This window comes from Lemur catta, chromosome 1 (assembly GCF_020740605.2).
Source record: "Lemur catta isolate mLemCat1 chromosome 1, mLemCat1.pri, whole genome shotgun sequence".
In the NCBI taxonomy this organism is placed as follows: Eukaryota; Metazoa; Chordata; class Mammalia; order Primates; family Lemuridae; genus Lemur; species Lemur catta.
The window spans coordinates 230734090-230752053 of NC_059128.1; the positions used below are offsets into that span (position 1 = coordinate 230734090).

Here is a 17964-nt window from a genome sequence, read left to right on the forward strand (position 1 = left end):
GCCAGATGTCCCTCCCCTTTGCAGATCCTGTTTGGAACTACAATCCTTCCTAGTTCTCTCTTCTGATTTACCCACTTTCTCACCATGGCAAAGATGTCCTTGGCTTCCAGGGCTCTTCGATGGAGGATGTCCCGGCGCAAGACTATCAACAGGAAGAGGAAGCCCAGAAGCACGTGGCCAAGGTTACTGAGAATGTTGTTGAAGGCACTACAGGGACGAGTGAGAAGCCATGAGAGAAGCAAGGCAATCCCAGGGATTCAGAGAATGAATGAATGCATGAAGGAGCGAGTGAACTCAGCATTCAGTGTTTTCTACCACTAAATGGTTCCATAAGGCTTCAGGATCAGAAAATCATTAGAAATACTCTTTAACCTAACTCCTTCATTTTATGATGGTTACTTAGCCTGTGATAATTTATCTGTTTCCTCTCAGGGATGCCTGCTCAGCTTCCTACCACCTGCCCAATGCTCTCTTGTCCCAGTGGCACTGGCATGGCATGAATCTTGGGAAAGACAGCTGCTCCAAAGATAGGCGAGTGTTTCAGCTACACAGTGAGAGGGAATTCTCATAGGCGGACCCATGTTAAGTGTCAATATTCAGCTCTCTAATTGTGAATTTCAGGATAAGTGTCAGCCAATCACAGCTAGCAGCTTTATTTCAGGAAACTGAGGCTGGTTCAATTCTGGAACAGTAAGCCAGGCTCCCACCCAGTCAAATGCTCTTTCCACTTTACCAAGTTCTGGTGGTGGGCATGGTCTTGGGGGGGGTCCAGTCCTGACATCACTAGCAGCTGAGGGACCTTCAGCAAATCCTCATCTGTCCTCATCTATCCTGAGACAGACAGGGTAACAGCATCTCTCTCATGAGATTGTTTAATGGATTGAATGAGACAACAGGCTGCCAGCTCATGCCTGTGAACAAATGCCATCACAGCTGGGTCCCTGACATTTTCAGAAACATCACTACTCACTTCTCAGAAGCTTATCCTTAGGCATGTTTCTCGAGGCCCTCCTACGGGAATGAGAGAAGCATACCTGGACTCAACTTCTTGGTTTAATTCCTCTTTACCCTTGGCTGTGGTCATTTTCCACAGTTATTTTTAACATTTAAAAAAACTGAAATCACAACATTAGACAGAAAGGCATCTTTAAATGCCTCACGGGTAACCAGAGGACTGGGTTTACCTCAGGACGCCCAAGGGGTGTGCACAGAGGAAGTTGTAGTAACAGATGTCCTGGTTGCCAGTGACATTTACCACCTGTAAAATCAAGAGCGAGAAGAGGAAATGTGGTTTTTCTCAGTCCTCTGAGCCCCAGCCTGAAATCACAAAGATAGACAGGCCTCCTCCCAGGGATGCTCTGGTGGGGATTTTCAGGGCAACCAGTGCTCCTTCTCAGCAGGGATGCATCATTATCTGCCACCATGACACTACACAGGCACATTCCTTTTATTATTACCATCTTGTGTCCAGTGGAAATATTCTGTGTATCCCTTTACGCAGCCTCAAGGTGGAATTCAGCTAAGTGTGTTTCCTCTGTTGTCATGATAAAAGGACTCTGAAAGGATGCTAATACTGGGACCTGCCTTTTAGGACTGTCATGCTATGTCCCACTTTCTAGACTAATGCTGGGGGATATGGAGCTGTCCCATCCCCTGGGTGGAAACGATACCTCCGGCAGGTTTACATGAGGAGATGTATGTTCAGTTTTCCGTGTTTGTCACCATCTCTATCAAGAAACTTCCCAAACCACAGTACAGCTGTATCTTCTGACAGGAACCCAAAGTATGCAGAGGATATTTAGATTACAAACAGTGGTTCTCAAATCTTCTGAAGTCCTTGTCCTCATTACGTAATAAGTATGGACTTGACTAAATATTATTAGGCCACGAGCTCTCAAACTTGGCTGTACGTTAGACTCATCGAGGGTTTAAACAATACAGATGTGCCTGGTTCCACTCTCTGAGACTTTGCTCGAATTGGTGTGGGGTACGGCCTGGACACGGGGAGTTTTTAAAGTTCTCCAGGTGATTTTAATGCACAGCAAAGTCTGAGAGCCCCTGCATTAGAAACTCTTTCAGCCTGTGCTGTTCTAAATGGGCTTTCTCATGTGTAATAAATTCTAGAGAAGGTCACTTAAGTGTACCTGGACCCTAGGGTTTTATGAAGGAGCAGGGAGGATTGTCAAGCTGTTTTAGTATTTATTTTGTTTGTAATATTTTAGAATTTTTCATATTGTGTATGTTCTTTTTACTTTAATATTTTGTTATTTACCCTCAATGGGAAAGCACAGGCTCAATGAGACCAGGTTTCCTTGTTTTGGTCTGAAACTTTACTTCCTCTACTCATTACCTCATGATGACCAGAAAGCCCAGACCGGTAAATCACAAATGTAGTTGATAGATATTATGCCTGCATGAGTACAAGATTATAATTTCAGATTGGTAGACAAGACAATATAAGAGGTCCCAGATCCCTTTGTGAATGAAAAATTGGGAACTAGATTGAAAGGTCAGTTAAAGATGAAGCCATGGCAAAGTCCAACCGGAACCCAATTGGGAAATTAATTCTTGAGCTGATCCCAAGTTATGCTTTTCTCCGTAAGTCACAGTGAAGACTTTCCCTGCGGGATAAAAGCTGGGATTCTGAGGATGGGGCAGCACTTACTGTTTGGTAGGTGATGACCAGCTGGATCACAGGCAGTGCATAAAACACAGCGATGGTGATGATGTTCCTGTGCCGCAGAAAGAACCAGAGAGAGTTATTTCCAAAGTAACAATAGAATCTTTGCTCAATATTTTTAAAAGAATCCTTCCACCCCATAGGTCCATAATTAACTTGCAAAACTATTTAGAAGCTGATTATGTGGTTCCTGTTTCTCCAGTCTTCCTCTCCCCCTCTCTTGCATTTGGTCTACAATATCTTCTCTAAAGGGAAGGTAAAGAGGTAAAGAAAAACTCCTCTTGGCTACTATCAGTTCGGTTGCAGAGGAGTACGCTGACAATATCGACTGAAATGATGTATTTAAAAGTCAATGTTTGACACCCAAGAAATATTAGGGTTTTTTCCCCCCTTTCTCTTCACAAAACCATTTATAAAACAGTATAAATAATACCTGCTTCTGGTTTAACCAAATAATCAATGAGGGCCTATCTCTTTAGGTTGTTGTTAGATTAAGCATCAGTGTGTAAGTAATGGATCACACGAAGGGGAAGCAGTATCTCCTAGATACCTCAGTTCCAAACTGGTGGTCCCACTGTGAAATTCCATGTGGCCCCACTGTCCCTTGTTTGCCTCTAATATTTGTTACCAAGTAAAAGAATGGAAAGAGCTGTCACAAGAGGATAAAAGTCCTTGCAAGGCAGCTCAGCCCCTTGGCTGGGAGGGAGGCTGTATCCGTGTGTGACCACTGCAGGTCAATGTATCATCGGTTATCTATCATCACCTAAGCCTGTGCCTCATTAGGCCCTAGAGTTTTGTGACTAAGTGGTCGTTGTTCTTACAAAGAAAAGTTTACATTTACTTTAGGGAACCATGGTCTTGCTGCTCATCTACTTACCAAAAATAAATCTTATATTTTTTGCTGACAATTCTCCGGTCCTTCCTGGACAGATCTGACAGGTAAAGGAACATCTGAGATGTGAAATAAAAATAGAATGCAAAACTGTACTTGGCTTTTCATGTGTCAGATACAAAGAAGAGCTATACAAATTTCAATTTGAATTAAAATTATTAAAATATTCAAAGGATAAAATTATTAAAATATATTAAATTTGATTAAAAATCAAATTTATTTTATTAAAATTATACAAGACTTTTCTTCTAATTTTGCTTTTCCCATGATACCTTGACAAAAATCCTAGTATCTTCCTTGGAATAATAAGAATTGACTGATGTGGGCAATCTGTTGAGAATCTTGGGTACTTCTTATATCTCAAGAATTGATTTCCCAGCTTTCAAAGCCTGTCCACTGTGTGGTTCTTAAATTACACAGGGTGGAAACTGTGCAATTCACCTTCACATCTTCTGGGTACAACACAATATAATAAGATACGCCAGAAAGAAATGAACTTTACGACTGAAGGATGATATGTACAGAACCAGGGAGCTTTCCCGGGGACACTCCTCAAATCAATGTTTTCTTCCATCTGGTTGGATCCCTTTATCCCTTATTGTCCACAGTCAGCCACTTCAAACCTTGAGAGTGTCTTAATGCTCTCTTCTCTTTAATACTCTCACTTTCTTCCTCAAGAAAAAAGTGCTAATTCACAGAGTATTGCTTTTAGTCTGTAGTTATGTTTCATCTAAGCACTCTGGTAAATTTGACTTCCTCTAAAGGAAGAAAAATAAAGGCAACTGAGGCATTGCTGAAGTTTATTCACTGCCAAACTTTCTGCCCTCTCAAAGAGGATGGCCAGGTACCTTGGTCCGGATGATGTTTTTATCACTCTCGATGTCCGGCATGGTGTCGAAGTCACTCTCCTCCACGGAGCTGTCTGTGTCTGACTGGCATGGTGGCCCACCGTCGGAGGAGGACATCTGCCTTCCAGGACTGGAGCTTGACTCATCTGAAACAGAGGAAACTCATCTGCCTTCAAAAGCTAAGAAGAGTCCATGAAGCCCATTCTTGTTTGCAAAAATCACAGTGCAGACTCATTCCAGAAAATACTGTGTTGGTCCAAACTAACTCCTTACCCATGAGACATGTTCCTTCTCTCCATTCCTTCTCAATGGTTTTATTTTTCCTCTTCTTCTATTTTTATATTTAACTTGTCTATCTCCAGGGCTGAATACATATTAGAATATAAGGGCATCTGCTCTGTTAACTATTTGGTTGCAAAAATAACATTGTGCTTGTATTTCATCTTTCATATTTTAAAATACGGACATACATATATAAGCATACACATGCACATAGCTATGTATAGCATCTATCACATATATGTGTCAGCACGCACATATCCAGCAGCTATACATTTCTCATGGATAAAGTATTTGTACACAGAAATCCCCCACATGCCATATCTATGATTATATAATGAAAACAACATTCTTAGGAAGAAGAATCCTTCTGTTCCCGTGAATGTTTCCCAGAGCAGATGGGAATTTGTGCAGCTTGCTGAGCACATGAGCTGAGCTTACCTTCCGCTTTATTTCTTCTGTTCAGATGGTTTTAAAAAAATCCTGTTCTTACGGAACTAAAAATAAGTAGCCTGCACTGAGCCCACATGCTTCTCAAAGCTACAGAACAACAGGGCAGGAATACAAGATTCCCAGTCCCTCTACACTGACATTTTAAAGAGGACCATTCATAGGTCCGCAAGTGACATGGAAGCAGCAGGCAGCTCACTGCGCTCCTCTCCTAGCAAGACAGGTACAGGGATTCTGTTCCTTTCAGGCCACTGAAGGAACACTGGGGTTTGCCATGTGACTGGGTGGCAGAGAGCAGGTTCAATTATGAAGTTAGCCAGAATGAAGGGTTGTTAGCCTACAGCCATGTTCACCTGCAGCACTGCCTTAGTCTTCCGATCGCCCTTACTCCACTGAAACCTGAGAATGAAACAACTGGTCAATTGACGTCAGGCTCCCTGGGACATATCTCTCATGCCCTAGAACAGCTGGGTACAGAAAAAGTCCCCAAGGGGCCGTTTTATTAGATGACAGTTATTGTAGGGAATTCTGCTCAAGTGTGGCTAGCAGATCCAAGAAACAGAACAATAGAACTGGAGAAAGTTGGAGCTGGAAGGAAGCTTCCAGATCCTCCAACTAATTCATCTTACAAGTAAAAGACAATCTCATAGGATGACTGCCTGGCCGGTGCTCGCAGTTATTAGTGGCTGGGGGCCCTTTGTATGCTATTCTTTGGAGAATGAGGAAATACTTCCATGAAGGACTCATTGTGGGAAATACCTATTGTCCCATAATTGCTCCCTTCAGGTGTGCTGGCAGCAATGGGATGTGACACCACCATATTTCCTGAGCCTGTTAAAAAAAAGCAAAGAGGCAAACACTTTATGTTCAGTTCTAAAACAAAGCAACACAAATCTAAGTAGCTTGAATCATCAGTCCACAACAATTTAAATTTGATTTTCCTTTTATTCTAATACAGGGGATACCAAACTATGGTTCATACACCAAATCTAGCCTGCTATCTGCTTTTGTACAACCTTCGAACTAAGAATGCTTTTCAAATTTTTATTTTTTAGAGATGGGGGTCTTGGGATTTTGCCCAGGCTGGTCTTGAACTCCTGGGCTCAAGTGATCTTCCCACCTCGGGCTCCCCAGTAGCAGGGACTACAAGTGCCAACCACCAAGCCCAGCTGTTTTTAAAATTTTTAAATGGTTGGGGAAAAGAATAAAAACAAGAATACTATTTCGTGACAGGTGAAAATCATATGAAATTCAAATTTCAGTATTCATATATAGAGTTCTATTGAAACACAGCCACACTCATTTGAGTAAGTCTGTGGCTGCTTTTGTGCTGGGGCACAGTTGTGTAGTTGCAACAGCCTGCAGGGCCCAGGAAGCCTAACATATTTACTATTTGCCTCTTTATAAAAAAAAAAGTAGCTGATTCTTTCCTGACAGTATTACAGAATCACAAGAATAAAGGGTCTGGAATTACTATTAGGGAAGCCACAATTGCACAAAAACAACAGTGACAAAACTCCAATATCAAGCCACTGTAATTTGGAAGTTTATTTGTTATAGTATTTAGGCAGGAAGCCCAGATAGGAAGAAAGTTACTGTACTCACTGGAGCAATAAATTATGACAATATTAACTAAGGATGTGGAGGAAGATGGGTTATTTGGAAGGATATTTAGGAAGTAGAATGGATGTATCTGTTGCCAGCTGCTTGTTGGCATTGAGAGAAAAGTAGACTCTAAGAAAATATTCCTCAAGCTTTTCCAGTGAAGTACTCCTTGTAACAGAGAGAGTGAACTCATTGCTCTGAGAGTCTGGGGGTGTCTCTGGAGCCATCCCACCACAAACTTCAGAGAAAAATAACTCCCAGTCTTCTTACTGGTTATTAGGCAAGATGCTAAGCCATTGGGGTTATCCATTTCTAAGAATCAAGCCAAACTGAACAAAGGGAGCAGAAACCATACATTAGCAGGTGTCTAGGCAGTTTCTCTGACTCTGATTTAGTGCCACAACATTTCTAAAAGCCACACTCATCTACGCAAATACATTTCATTTCTTCACTGCCTTCTCAGCTTGGCTAAGGATCTGGGATATTGTCAGGCTGGTGGGAATTTTAATAAATTCTTCTTTCTGAGACATGAGATTGCCCATATCACATGACAGACAAAAAGACTGTGAGCTAACTGGTCAGTATCTTGTACTATTGCAGGGAAATATATTTTCAGTGAGGAAATACAACTGAGGGTATTCTAAAATGTCCTCACTGTAAATATACTTTTGTTTTTTCATTGAAAAAAGAGTTCATCGTAGTTTATGGTAAAGTTACAGTGCTTAACACAAGCAAAAGAACCAAAGCCTCCAAAAATTCCCAGGTTGTCATAGTCAACTCTCTTTCTCCAGCTCTCAAACTTCATTTCCATTGGAGGGCAGTAAAAATATTCAGTTTCGCAAGCCAACCTTGTAGACTTTATCATGCTTTTATATTCTTTGTATAGCCAGTAATTTCCTCCATGAAGAAAAATTAAATCCTAGGTTAAAAAATTTTAGCCAAATGATGAGAGACAAATATGATGGCCTTGTGGACTAATTTTCTTTCTCCTTTGGTAGCTTCGCCAAGAGTTGGCTCAGCTGGACAGCAAGGCTTTTGGCTTGCAGTGTCCTTGGGCTGTTCCTCAGTATGCAGACCTTGGCCTTCAGAATGCACACTTTGGTCCCCAGAAAGCATACTTCCCAGTATTGTTACTAGGCTTGGAGACCTTTTGATATATCCCTTATTATTTAGAGAAATTAGGTGTTCCCTGGGCCTTTCTTGGGCTAACCCACAAATATGTAATATGGCATAAACACCATTTATACTTTTCATCCAAATTTAAGGCAAAGAAACAGGTAACTGTCAGACTCTTAAGTATGTCCATCACCTTTCACAGTTACCTCTGACTTGCTATTGGAAGAGTACCTAAAATCTACTCTCTTAGCAAATCTTCAGTATAGAATACAATATTTTAAACTATAGTCCTCCTACTGTACACTAGATCTCTAGACTTACCCTATATAACTGCAAGTTTGCACCCTTTGACCTATACCTCCTCATTTGCTCCTCCCCCCCCATCCCTGGTTATCCACTGTTCTACTTTCTGTTTCTCTGTATTTGACTATTTTTTAGATTCCCCATATAAGTGAGATCATACAGTGCTTTTCTTTCTGTGTCTGATGTATTTCATTTAGCATGATGTCTTCCAAGTTCATCCATGGAGGACATGCTGTTGCAAATGGCTGTATTTCCTTTTTAAAGGCTGAGTAATATTCCATTGTGTATGTATGCCACAAACTTATCTTCTTAGTTGACATACAGAGACTTTCCTTCAAAATATGAATAACTGGTAGTAAATGTGTTACTTTCATGTAGTGCTTAAGAATATATGTCAAAAGAGACAAGGAGGTTGAAGCTCACTTGCATCTCCATTTTAATAAGCTCATATTTTTAAAAAGTAAGCACAACTTTTGATTTTTAGATTGGTTGCTTGCTCATGATTCCCTATTGGAGTAGAGTCATGCTGCATCTTCGTTCAGTTTAGTTCATTGTGGAGTCTCAGGTAACCCCTGTGTTGGTCTCATTCCTAGGTGATGTGGTAGTCTTTTACATTTTCCTCAGTATCTTTCACATTTTCTCTTTTTAAGCTTAAGTTCCTTATTTTCAACCATTAACCTATATGTCCTTTGTCTAAAATGCAATTTAGAAAATAATTAAACATGTAAATAGTAAATGATGAATGACACTAAAATCATAAAACCCAAAATTTTTGGCATTTTGGTGTTACTGGAAGCCCTCTGATACGGGAATTAGAAGTATGTGTAGGACAATGCTTGAATTCAATTGTGGCAGGAGGTTGTTGAAACGGTTTCTTGGGAGCCAATGTTTTGCATGTGTGTAATCAAAAGAAAAACAAAAAGAAAAACTAAAATCAAAGTGAGTGAACAAACAAAAACAATCACTTGTTTTGTTAGGTGACAACTCCATTGAAAGGATAAAACCAGCTGTGTAGGTCTGCTCAGACTTGAGGAATTGCTGACTTCTGTACTCTGCTCTGGCTCATAACTGAGCATGATCTCGTGTGGGTGTTTTTGCTGGCCCTGTTGACTTTGAGGCAACTCCAACGCCATGGGTTCTGTGATGAACAGGAGCACCAAGATTTTCATGTGCAATACCATTGCCAGCACCCAAAAATGTTTTAACTCTGTGGAATTTTATATGCAAAACTTAAATATGAGATTGGCCAACATGGGATAACAGTATTCTGTTAGTTATGCTTATGTCTCGGGCCTCTTTAAGAATGCAAAAACTAAAGCATTTCCTTCCAGATTTCAAGTATGGTCTCGGAAGGCAAGCCATATCTTTATTTAACTGTATAGTATTTGGAAAGCAGAATTAAACCCAAGCTATCAGTTTATAGGGCAGATCAAGATGTTCTGGCTGGGAATAGCAGACTTATAAGATTGTGAATGATCTCATCTTAATAAGGAAACTTGTTTTGGTGTGTTTTTCTCTGAGCATGAGCCCCTTGCCATCTGTCTACTTCACTAACATAGAACAGGATAGGCTTGCACACTCGCTTTTTGTGTTATACATGAGGAGAAAAATTTCATTTCATTCTGAGCATGCTTGGATCTTTCAGGGACTTCATATTTATAGTTGTTCTGGCCCCCTTATGTCTCTGAAGACTCAGGAGGTTGGAAGCTGAAGAGGGAGTCAGAAATGATGTGTATTGGCTGCCATGACATTTTATTTGGATGCCAGTTGGCTACCTACTCCAACTAGTCTCGTGCTTTGTTTCAAAAGTTGAGGAGAAAGTGAAGAAAATCATTCATCTTTGCAGAGAAATGTAAAAGTAAAATTCCTCTAGAAAAAAAAAAACTGGGCAAGAAAAATCAAAGAAATTTGGAAAAAGAAGAGTAGAAAGGCAGGAGCAGAATTGAGAGCCCTTGCCTCAAAGCCTGACAATGGCCTGTGTTCCCAGCATCCTCCAAACACAGCATACTCCTTGTCTTCTTCCCACTGGACCCTGCTCCTTGCTAAGAGGCTGATTCAGTCACAGCTCTCTCCAGGGAGGGATTGGGTTGGCCATTTGGTTCTTAGGTCTACAAACTTGTCAGGATTGTCAAGCTCTCTCATATGAGGAAGAAATCTCCTCTCATGCTGTGTCCCAGGTTCATGGTGGCAGCTCACGTGGTCCCAGAGGCCTGTGGGGGAGGCTTCATTAGAATTCCTTCCCCGTTGGTAGTGGAATTTCTGAAGAGGCTCTTTAACAATGGTGTGAAATGCAGGGTTTTCTGCTGATAGAGCAAGTGGAGGAAATGTTTTCAGAGCAGAGTCTTTCTTAGTACACTTCAGGTGATCACAGAGGCCCTGTCTTAAGGATTAAGTAATGATTGGAGGGTGCAGTGTCCAGTCATTCAATCCACAGTAAAAAATCTCTTCAAGGCCTCTGGAGCAGCTCTTTACCAGTACTATTTCCCTCTTACGCAGGCTCCAGGGTCTTAGCTCCTTCTTCATCCCATGAAGTGTAAAAAAAAATCCTTTTGCTTTTCAATATAATTGGAGCCAACATTGACATTTTTCAAACACAAATTAATTAAAGAACTGCAGGCATGTCAAAGAAAAAAATGCAGAGTAGCCTCCAGATTTCTGTAGTGCAGCCTTCCTATCCCTACCTGACTAGAACTGAACTGCAGCCAACTGGGCAACTTACGGGACCTGGTTCCGTGTCCTCCACCCCAGTCATACCTAATGTGAAAGTGTTAGGCCAAGTTCTTTAGATGTCTAGCTCCACAATGATGTGGGCAGACAACATGAGAAGTCCAGTGGGATCCCCTTCCCCTTTCAGAAGCTGCTTCTAGCATTTTCCCTGGACACAATTCCAGGGCATTTCCTGTAGCTCTGAGCTCCATTGACCTTCCTGTGCTGCACAGATACCCTGAACCTGGCCTTGGGAAGAAAAGACATTTCCGTGTCCTTGCTCCTCTCCCAAGGTTCCTCCCCTGGATGTCTCACGTTAGTGTTCAGATATGGTCCTCACTTGCCTTTGTCTCTTGCTCCTGGCTGATTTCTCAATGCTATGTTCAAAATGCTTAAAAAAGTCACTGACTGGTTCTTCCCTTGGGCAGAGCTTGTCTTCTGCTCTTATTTTAAGCATCCAGGTCTTGGCTCTCTAGTGGTCACCAATGGAGTTAGTGCCATCTTTCCCTGTGGCCTTTCTGCATTGCAAAATTTCCTTATTTTCCTCCTATTTCAAAGCCCTTTGTGTGAGCATTCCTATTCCCTACTTCCTATCTAAGCTGGCATTTTGTTCAGTTATCCTCACTTGTGCCTGGCAGCTGCTGTGTTGGTCAGTAGTTCTCAAGCAGAAGGAGGAGAGAGGACAGTCTTGCCAGACATTTGGTGATGTCTGGAGGCATTTATAGCTGTCACAAGGAAGGAGTGTACTACTGGAATCTAGTGGGTAGAGGTGAAGGATGCTATTAAACATCCTGTAATGTACAGAATAGCCCCCAACAGCAAAGAACTCTCTGGCTTGTAATGTCAATAATATTGAGTTTGAGAAACCCTGGTCTCAAAGAAAGAGGACCTCAGCCTAATTTTAAAAGTTTAAATTTGATGTGTAGGTAAATCTATTCCTTTTCAGTGACTAGTCTAACAATAAGTATATGATCCACTCTAGGCCAATGAAACATGAGGATAAGTTGTTGGGGGCTTTGGAAAAAGTGCTTCCCTCTGAAGTTGTCAGGTGAGAGTGTGAGCCTCAACTCAGCTCATCTCCAGCCGGGGAAGTAAACCGGAGCCAAGAGAATGGCAGGGAAATGGACCAGAGCCACTGGATCCAGTTGATCCTGAAGTCCACCCTTCTACTCAACTTCCAGGGATAGGAGCCTATTTACTGACTAAGCCTGTTTGAGATACATTTTATTGTTTTTGCTACTGTTGTTACTTGCAGCTACATGAATCTTAATGACACATCTTTACTGTTTTTGGTCGCTCACTTATTCCTGCTTGCCATCTGAAGGGTGTCTCTAGCTCTTAGCTAATTTTCAGAAGCTTTCTGACCCTGAACTATGATGTGGCTTAAGTCCCAGCTCTGTCTACTTATGGTTCAATGTTCAGGAGACCTTTCTGAACACGGAATTCCTTTAATTATTATTATAATAATAAAAAGACCTCACTCATACAATAAAATATAACAGGCCACCATTCACAGTGTACCTAGTGGGATCCAACCAATTGAATTTAGGCCTAAGTTCAACTAGGCCTATAGTAATAACAAAACCTGGGAGCACTGTAGGAAAACAGATGAGATCCAGAAAGAATACAAATTCTTTTAAGCATTTGATGACTAAAAGGGAAAGGAGCACTTAGCATTTTAAAGCCATGGGAGCAGGTGTTCTTTTACAGTCTTTTATATTGGCAGCTGAATGTTTATTAAAACAAAGTGCCTGGGTGGCTGGAAAAATAGACATGCTGACATTAACGAAGTTGAATGTAAAAAATAAAGCAAGCTCTCCAACAAAAGGAGAAATGTTCCTGCTGGAGGGGGGTAGGGAGTGAGTTTACATCTAAGATTCTGTGCACTCATTTCAGTGTGGAAAACATAAAACTAAACATCTGCTACATGTGACTTAAAAATCAAGTCCCACTTCATCATTCCTTTTCCAAATTCTCACTCTATGCCAAATAGCTTGTGAGCATTGATTAACTCATGCTGATTTAGACTTTTCGAAAATGAGGACATTTAAGTTTTTTAAGTTTTGTTAAAAAGATCAGGCAATTGAATTCCTTTGTTCAAATTCTCAGAGTGGAAGAAAGGAAATATTACAATGGCTGGAGATTTGATTACTCTGGATTCCCTAAAGTTATACTTTTTACTATACTTGCTAGTCTCAAATATTTTCATTTTCTAGATACTTAAATTAAAAAAAGACCCTATCTCAGTTTGGGTAAAGTAAATTCTGTATTAGAGTTGACATAATAAGTTCTTATTGTTCACAAATCAGCTTTGGGATAAGATCAGGATGAACAATTATGTCCTAGAAACAATTAAACTTTAAAAAAAGATGAATGGCTGGCAAATGATCTGTGGATAACTACACGGGACACTCCAAGTAAAGGTTTTTAGAGTGAGCTCCACATGGCGATAATTATCCGTTATAAAATGGGTTCTCACTAGCTCTGCTTTCCATAGAAAGACTGCAGATTAGACTACCCTGTGGCGTAGAAATCAAGCAAGTGTTTTTAAATTGCAAAAGGCAGAGAGACAAGAGCAGCACCAACTGGGATGTCACCATACTATTCGACATCATTTTGAATTGAAACCAGGGATTTGTCTTACCATAATTGGAACCAAAGCTTTCATCGATGGATTTTCTCTGAAACCTGCAAACAAGCACATATACATACTCCTAAGGCAGCGAAACCTCAGCATTTTACATTTATTTGTTCCCTATAGACTCTGTGGCAGATTTGTCTTCTAGTATCTCTTAAATTTTTGGGTGGGGAGAAATTGGAACCCTAACACATTGCTGCTGGTGGGAATGGAAAATGGTGCAGTCACTTTGGAAAACAGTTTGGCAGTTCCTCCAAAAGTTAAACATAGAGTTGCCATATGGCCCAGCAATTCCACTCCCAGGCATATGCATCACTCATTCATCCATCAGTTTTCAGATATAATTCACATGCCATAAAACTCACCCTTTAAAGTGCACAGATCAGTGAGTTTTAGTATGTTCACAAAGTTGTACAACTACCACCACCGCCTAATTCCAGAACATTTTCATCATTCCCAGAAGAAATCCCAAACCCATTAGCACTCACTCCCCACTCCCTCAGCCCCTGGCAACCACTAATCTACTTTCTGTCTCCATAAATTTGCCTATTCTGGACATTTCGTATAAATGGAATCATACTATATGTGAACTTTTGCCATATGTGAGCTTTTGTGTCTGACTTCTTTCACTTTGGATAATGTTTTTAAGGTTCATTTATGGTGTAGTGTGTATCAGTACTTCAGTCTTTTCATGGCTGAAAAATATTCCAACGAAATGTATATAGCACATTTCATTTATTTATTTGCACTTGATGGATATTTTGGCTGCTTTCACTTTTTTGGCTATCATGAATAATACTGCTGTGAACATTTGTAAAAGTTTTTGTGTGGAAATGTGTATTCAGATCTCCTGGGTTTATACTTAGGAGTAGAATTGCTGGGCATGGGGTAACTCTATGCTTAAGTTTTTTTTCCAAACTGTTTTTCACAGTGGCTACACAGCAAGAACTGATTTACATTCCCACCAGTAATGTATGAGGGTTTCAATTTCTCCATAGCCTTGCCAACTCTTGTTATTTTTCATTTAAAAATTTATTATAGCCATCCTAGTGAATGTGACATTTCATTGCAGTTTTGTTGTTGTTGTTGTTGTTTTGAGACAGTCTTGCTCCGTCACCCTGGGTAGAGTGCAGTGGTGACATTGGTCATTGTAGCTCATGCAACCTCCAACTCCTGGGCTCAAAATATCCTCCTGCCTCAGCCTTATGAGTAGCTGGGAGTATACGTGCATGCCACAATGCCTGGCTAATTTTTCTATTTTTACTAGAGACAGGGTCTTCTTCTTGCACAGGCTGGTCTCAAACTCCTGGCCTCAAGGGAGGCTACCAGCTCAGCCTCCCAAAGTGCTAGGATTACAGGCAGGAGCCATTGCACCTAGACTCATTGTAGTTTTGATTTGTGTTTCCTTAATGACTAATTATGTTGAACATCTTTTCATATGCCTATTGGTCATTTGTATGTCTTCTTTGGAGAAATATCTATTTATGTCCTTTGCTCATTTTTAAATGGGGTTGTCTTTTTATCATTGAATTGTAAGAATTCTTTATATAGTCTGGAAACTAGACTCTTACAAGATGTACAGTTTGCAAACATTTTCCTCCCATTTTGTGGGTTGTATTTTCACTTCCTTGATAGTGTTTTTCAAAACAAAAAAGTTGGCTGCACATGGTGGTTCATGACTGTAATCCTAGCACTTTGGGAGGCTGAGGCGGGAGGATCACTTGAGGCCAGCAGTTCAAGACCAGCCTAAACAACATAGCTAGACTCTGTCTCTACAAAAATTAGCCAGGCATGGTGGTACATGCCTGTACTCCCAGCTACTCAGGAGATCGAGGCAGGAAGATCATTTCAGCCCTGGAGTTGGAGGTTACACGGAGCTGTGAAGACACCACTGTACTCCAGTCGAGGCAACAGAGAAAGACTCTGTCTCAAAAACAAAACAAAACAACCCCCCCCAAAAAATCCCCACAAAAGTTTTCATTTTTATGAAGGTCAATTTATCGTTTTCTTTTGTTAGTTGTGCTTTTAGTGTCTAAAAAACTATTGCCTAATCCAAGATTATTAAGATTTATACACCTGTATTTTCTCCTAAGAGTTTTATTATAGTTTTGACTCTCATACTTATGTCTTTGATCCATTTTGAGTTAATTTTTGTACATGTTGTGTAGAAAGAAATATCATTCTTTTTCATGTGGATATCTATTTGTTTTAGCACCATTTGTTGAAAAAAATATCCTTTCTTCATTGAATTGTCTTGGTATCCTTGTTGAAAATTGACTGACCATAAACATAAAGGTTTCTTTCTGAACTCACAATTCTATTCTATTGATCTATATGTCTTTCTTATGTCAGCACCAGAGTCTTGATTTCTAATAAGTTTTCATATTAGAAAGTGTAAGTGCTCCAATGTTGTTCTTTTCTTTTCAAGATTGTTTTGGCTATTCTGGGACCCTTGCACTTCCATATGAATTTTAAAATCAGTTTGTCAATTTCTGTAAAAAAGCCAGCTGGGACTTTGATAGCAAGTGTGTTGAATCTGTAGATCAATTTAGGGAGTATTCCTGTGTATATTAGTTTCCTACTGCTGCTGTACCAAACTATCACAAATTTGGTGGCTTAACACAACACAAATTTATTATCTTACAGTTCTGGATGTCATAATACTAAAATGTGTCTTATGTGGCTAAAATCAAGGTGACCCAGGGCTGTATTCCTCCTGTACCCATTTCCTTGCCTTCTCAATCTTCTAGAGGTGTTTCTTGACTCATGGCCCCTTCCTCCATTTCCAAAGTACATCATTCCAACCTCTGCTTTGTCGTATCTCAGATCTCCTTCTCCCTTTGACCTTCTTGTCTCCCTCATAAGGATCCTTGTGATTACATTATTAGGTCCATGTGGATAATCCAAGATAATCTCCACAACTTTATCACACCTACAAGGTTCCTTTTGACATGTAAGGTAACATATTCACAGGTTCTGAAAATTAAGACATGGACATCTGTCTACTACACCATCTTAACAATATTAAATCTTCCAGTCCATGAGCACGGGATGTCTTTTTATTTATTTAGGTCTTCTTTAATTTCTTTCAATGGTATTTTGTAGTTTTCAATGTACCAATCTTACACGTAATTTGTTAAGTTTACTCCTAAGTATTTTATTATTTTTGATGCTTTTTTTTTTTTTTTTTTTAAGACAGAGTCTCACTCTGTTGCCCAGGCTAGAGTGCCGTGGAGTCAGCCTAGCTCACAGCAACCTCAAATTCCTGGGCTCAAGCGATCCTTCTGCCTTAGCCTCCCAAGTAGCTGAGACTACAGGCATGCGCCACCATGCCCGGCTAATTTTATATCTATATATTTTTAGATGTCCAGCTAATTTCTTTCTATTTTTTTAAGTAGAGACAGGGTCTCACTCACTCTTGCTCAGGCTGGAATTTTTTGATGCTTTTTAAAATGGAATTGTTTTCTTAATTTCATTTTTAATTGTTCATTGCTGGTGTATAGAAATACAACTGATTTTTGTATATTGATCTTGTATCTTAGTCTTATTGAACTCATAATTTCTTTTTGGAGTGATGAAAATATTCTGAATTAAGTAGTGGTGACTGTTGTGCAACTGTGTATACTAAAAATCACTGAATTGTATACTTCAAAGGGGTAACTTTTATGTTCTATAAATTGTATCTCAATAAAGCTGTTATAAACAAACCAGGTATATTATTTGGGAATACCTGTCAAAAATTAAAAGGGGAATTACCCTCTTCTCTCAGAATGAGGTTGGAGGGGTAGAGGAGCAAAGTTGGAGGCCAGACATGCTCATGTTTTGGTACATGCTCTTATTTACTTCCAGATAGGGTCCCTAGAAGTTGCATACCCTGATCCCAGTATTTTTGGTGGAAGAACTTCTCTTTATGTCTCTTTTGTTGCCAGCCACACCAAACTTATCCCTGCCTCAGGACCTTTGCTTGTTCTCTGCCTGGACCACTCTCTCTCTGCATCCTGAAGTGGCTGGCTCCTTGCCATTCAGGTCCTGGTTCTGAGAGGGCTTCCCTGCTGACCAAATCAAATCCAAAGTAGCTTCCCCAATCCAATCATTCTCTCACACACCACTGGGTTTATTTGCCTCTTGCCACTAGCTGGAATGATTTTCTTTGTTAAATGCTTACTTCCTTGTATGTTTCTCCCCTTTACAATGTAAGCTCTATCAGAGTGGGATCTAGACTGCTTTGTTCACTACTGTATCTTTAACCTCTAGGACACGACTGGCACATAGGAGATGGTAACTAAATATTTGTGGAATGACCAAAGCATATCATTAAGGAGAGTAGATAAAAGAAAAAACAAAAAAAGGAAAGAAAAGAAAAAAAAGAGAGCAGTTATGATTTGACTTGACCCTTCTAGCTGGCAAATGTGAAGTTTCTTTTTAAAAAATTTAGTGCTATTGACTG

General features: G+C 40.2%; 1 protein-coding gene across 6 annotated transcripts in view; it reads right to left on the reverse strand.

Moving 5' to 3' along the window:
* The window catches only part of SIDT1 (SID1 transmembrane family member 1), an 82855-nt gene that overhangs the window by 17042 nt on the left and 47849 nt on the right, over window positions 1–17964 (reverse strand). For all 6 annotated transcript variants that reach the window (XM_045540257.1, XM_045540262.1, XM_045540261.1 and 3 more), the window contains 7 exons: window positions 13524–13567; window positions 5909–5980; window positions 4421–4566; window positions 3558–3631; window positions 2666–2732; window positions 1185–1258; window positions 84–207 (listed from right to left, as the gene is read on the reverse strand). In XM_045540257.1, coding sequence (XP_045396213.1) covers window positions 84–207; window positions 1185–1258; window positions 2666–2732; window positions 3558–3631; window positions 4421–4566; window positions 5909–5980; window positions 13524–13567 — 601 coding nt within the window. The remainder of the gene's footprint in view (window positions 1–83; window positions 208–1184; window positions 1259–2665; window positions 2733–3557; window positions 3632–4420; window positions 4567–5908; window positions 5981–13523; window positions 13568–17964) is intronic.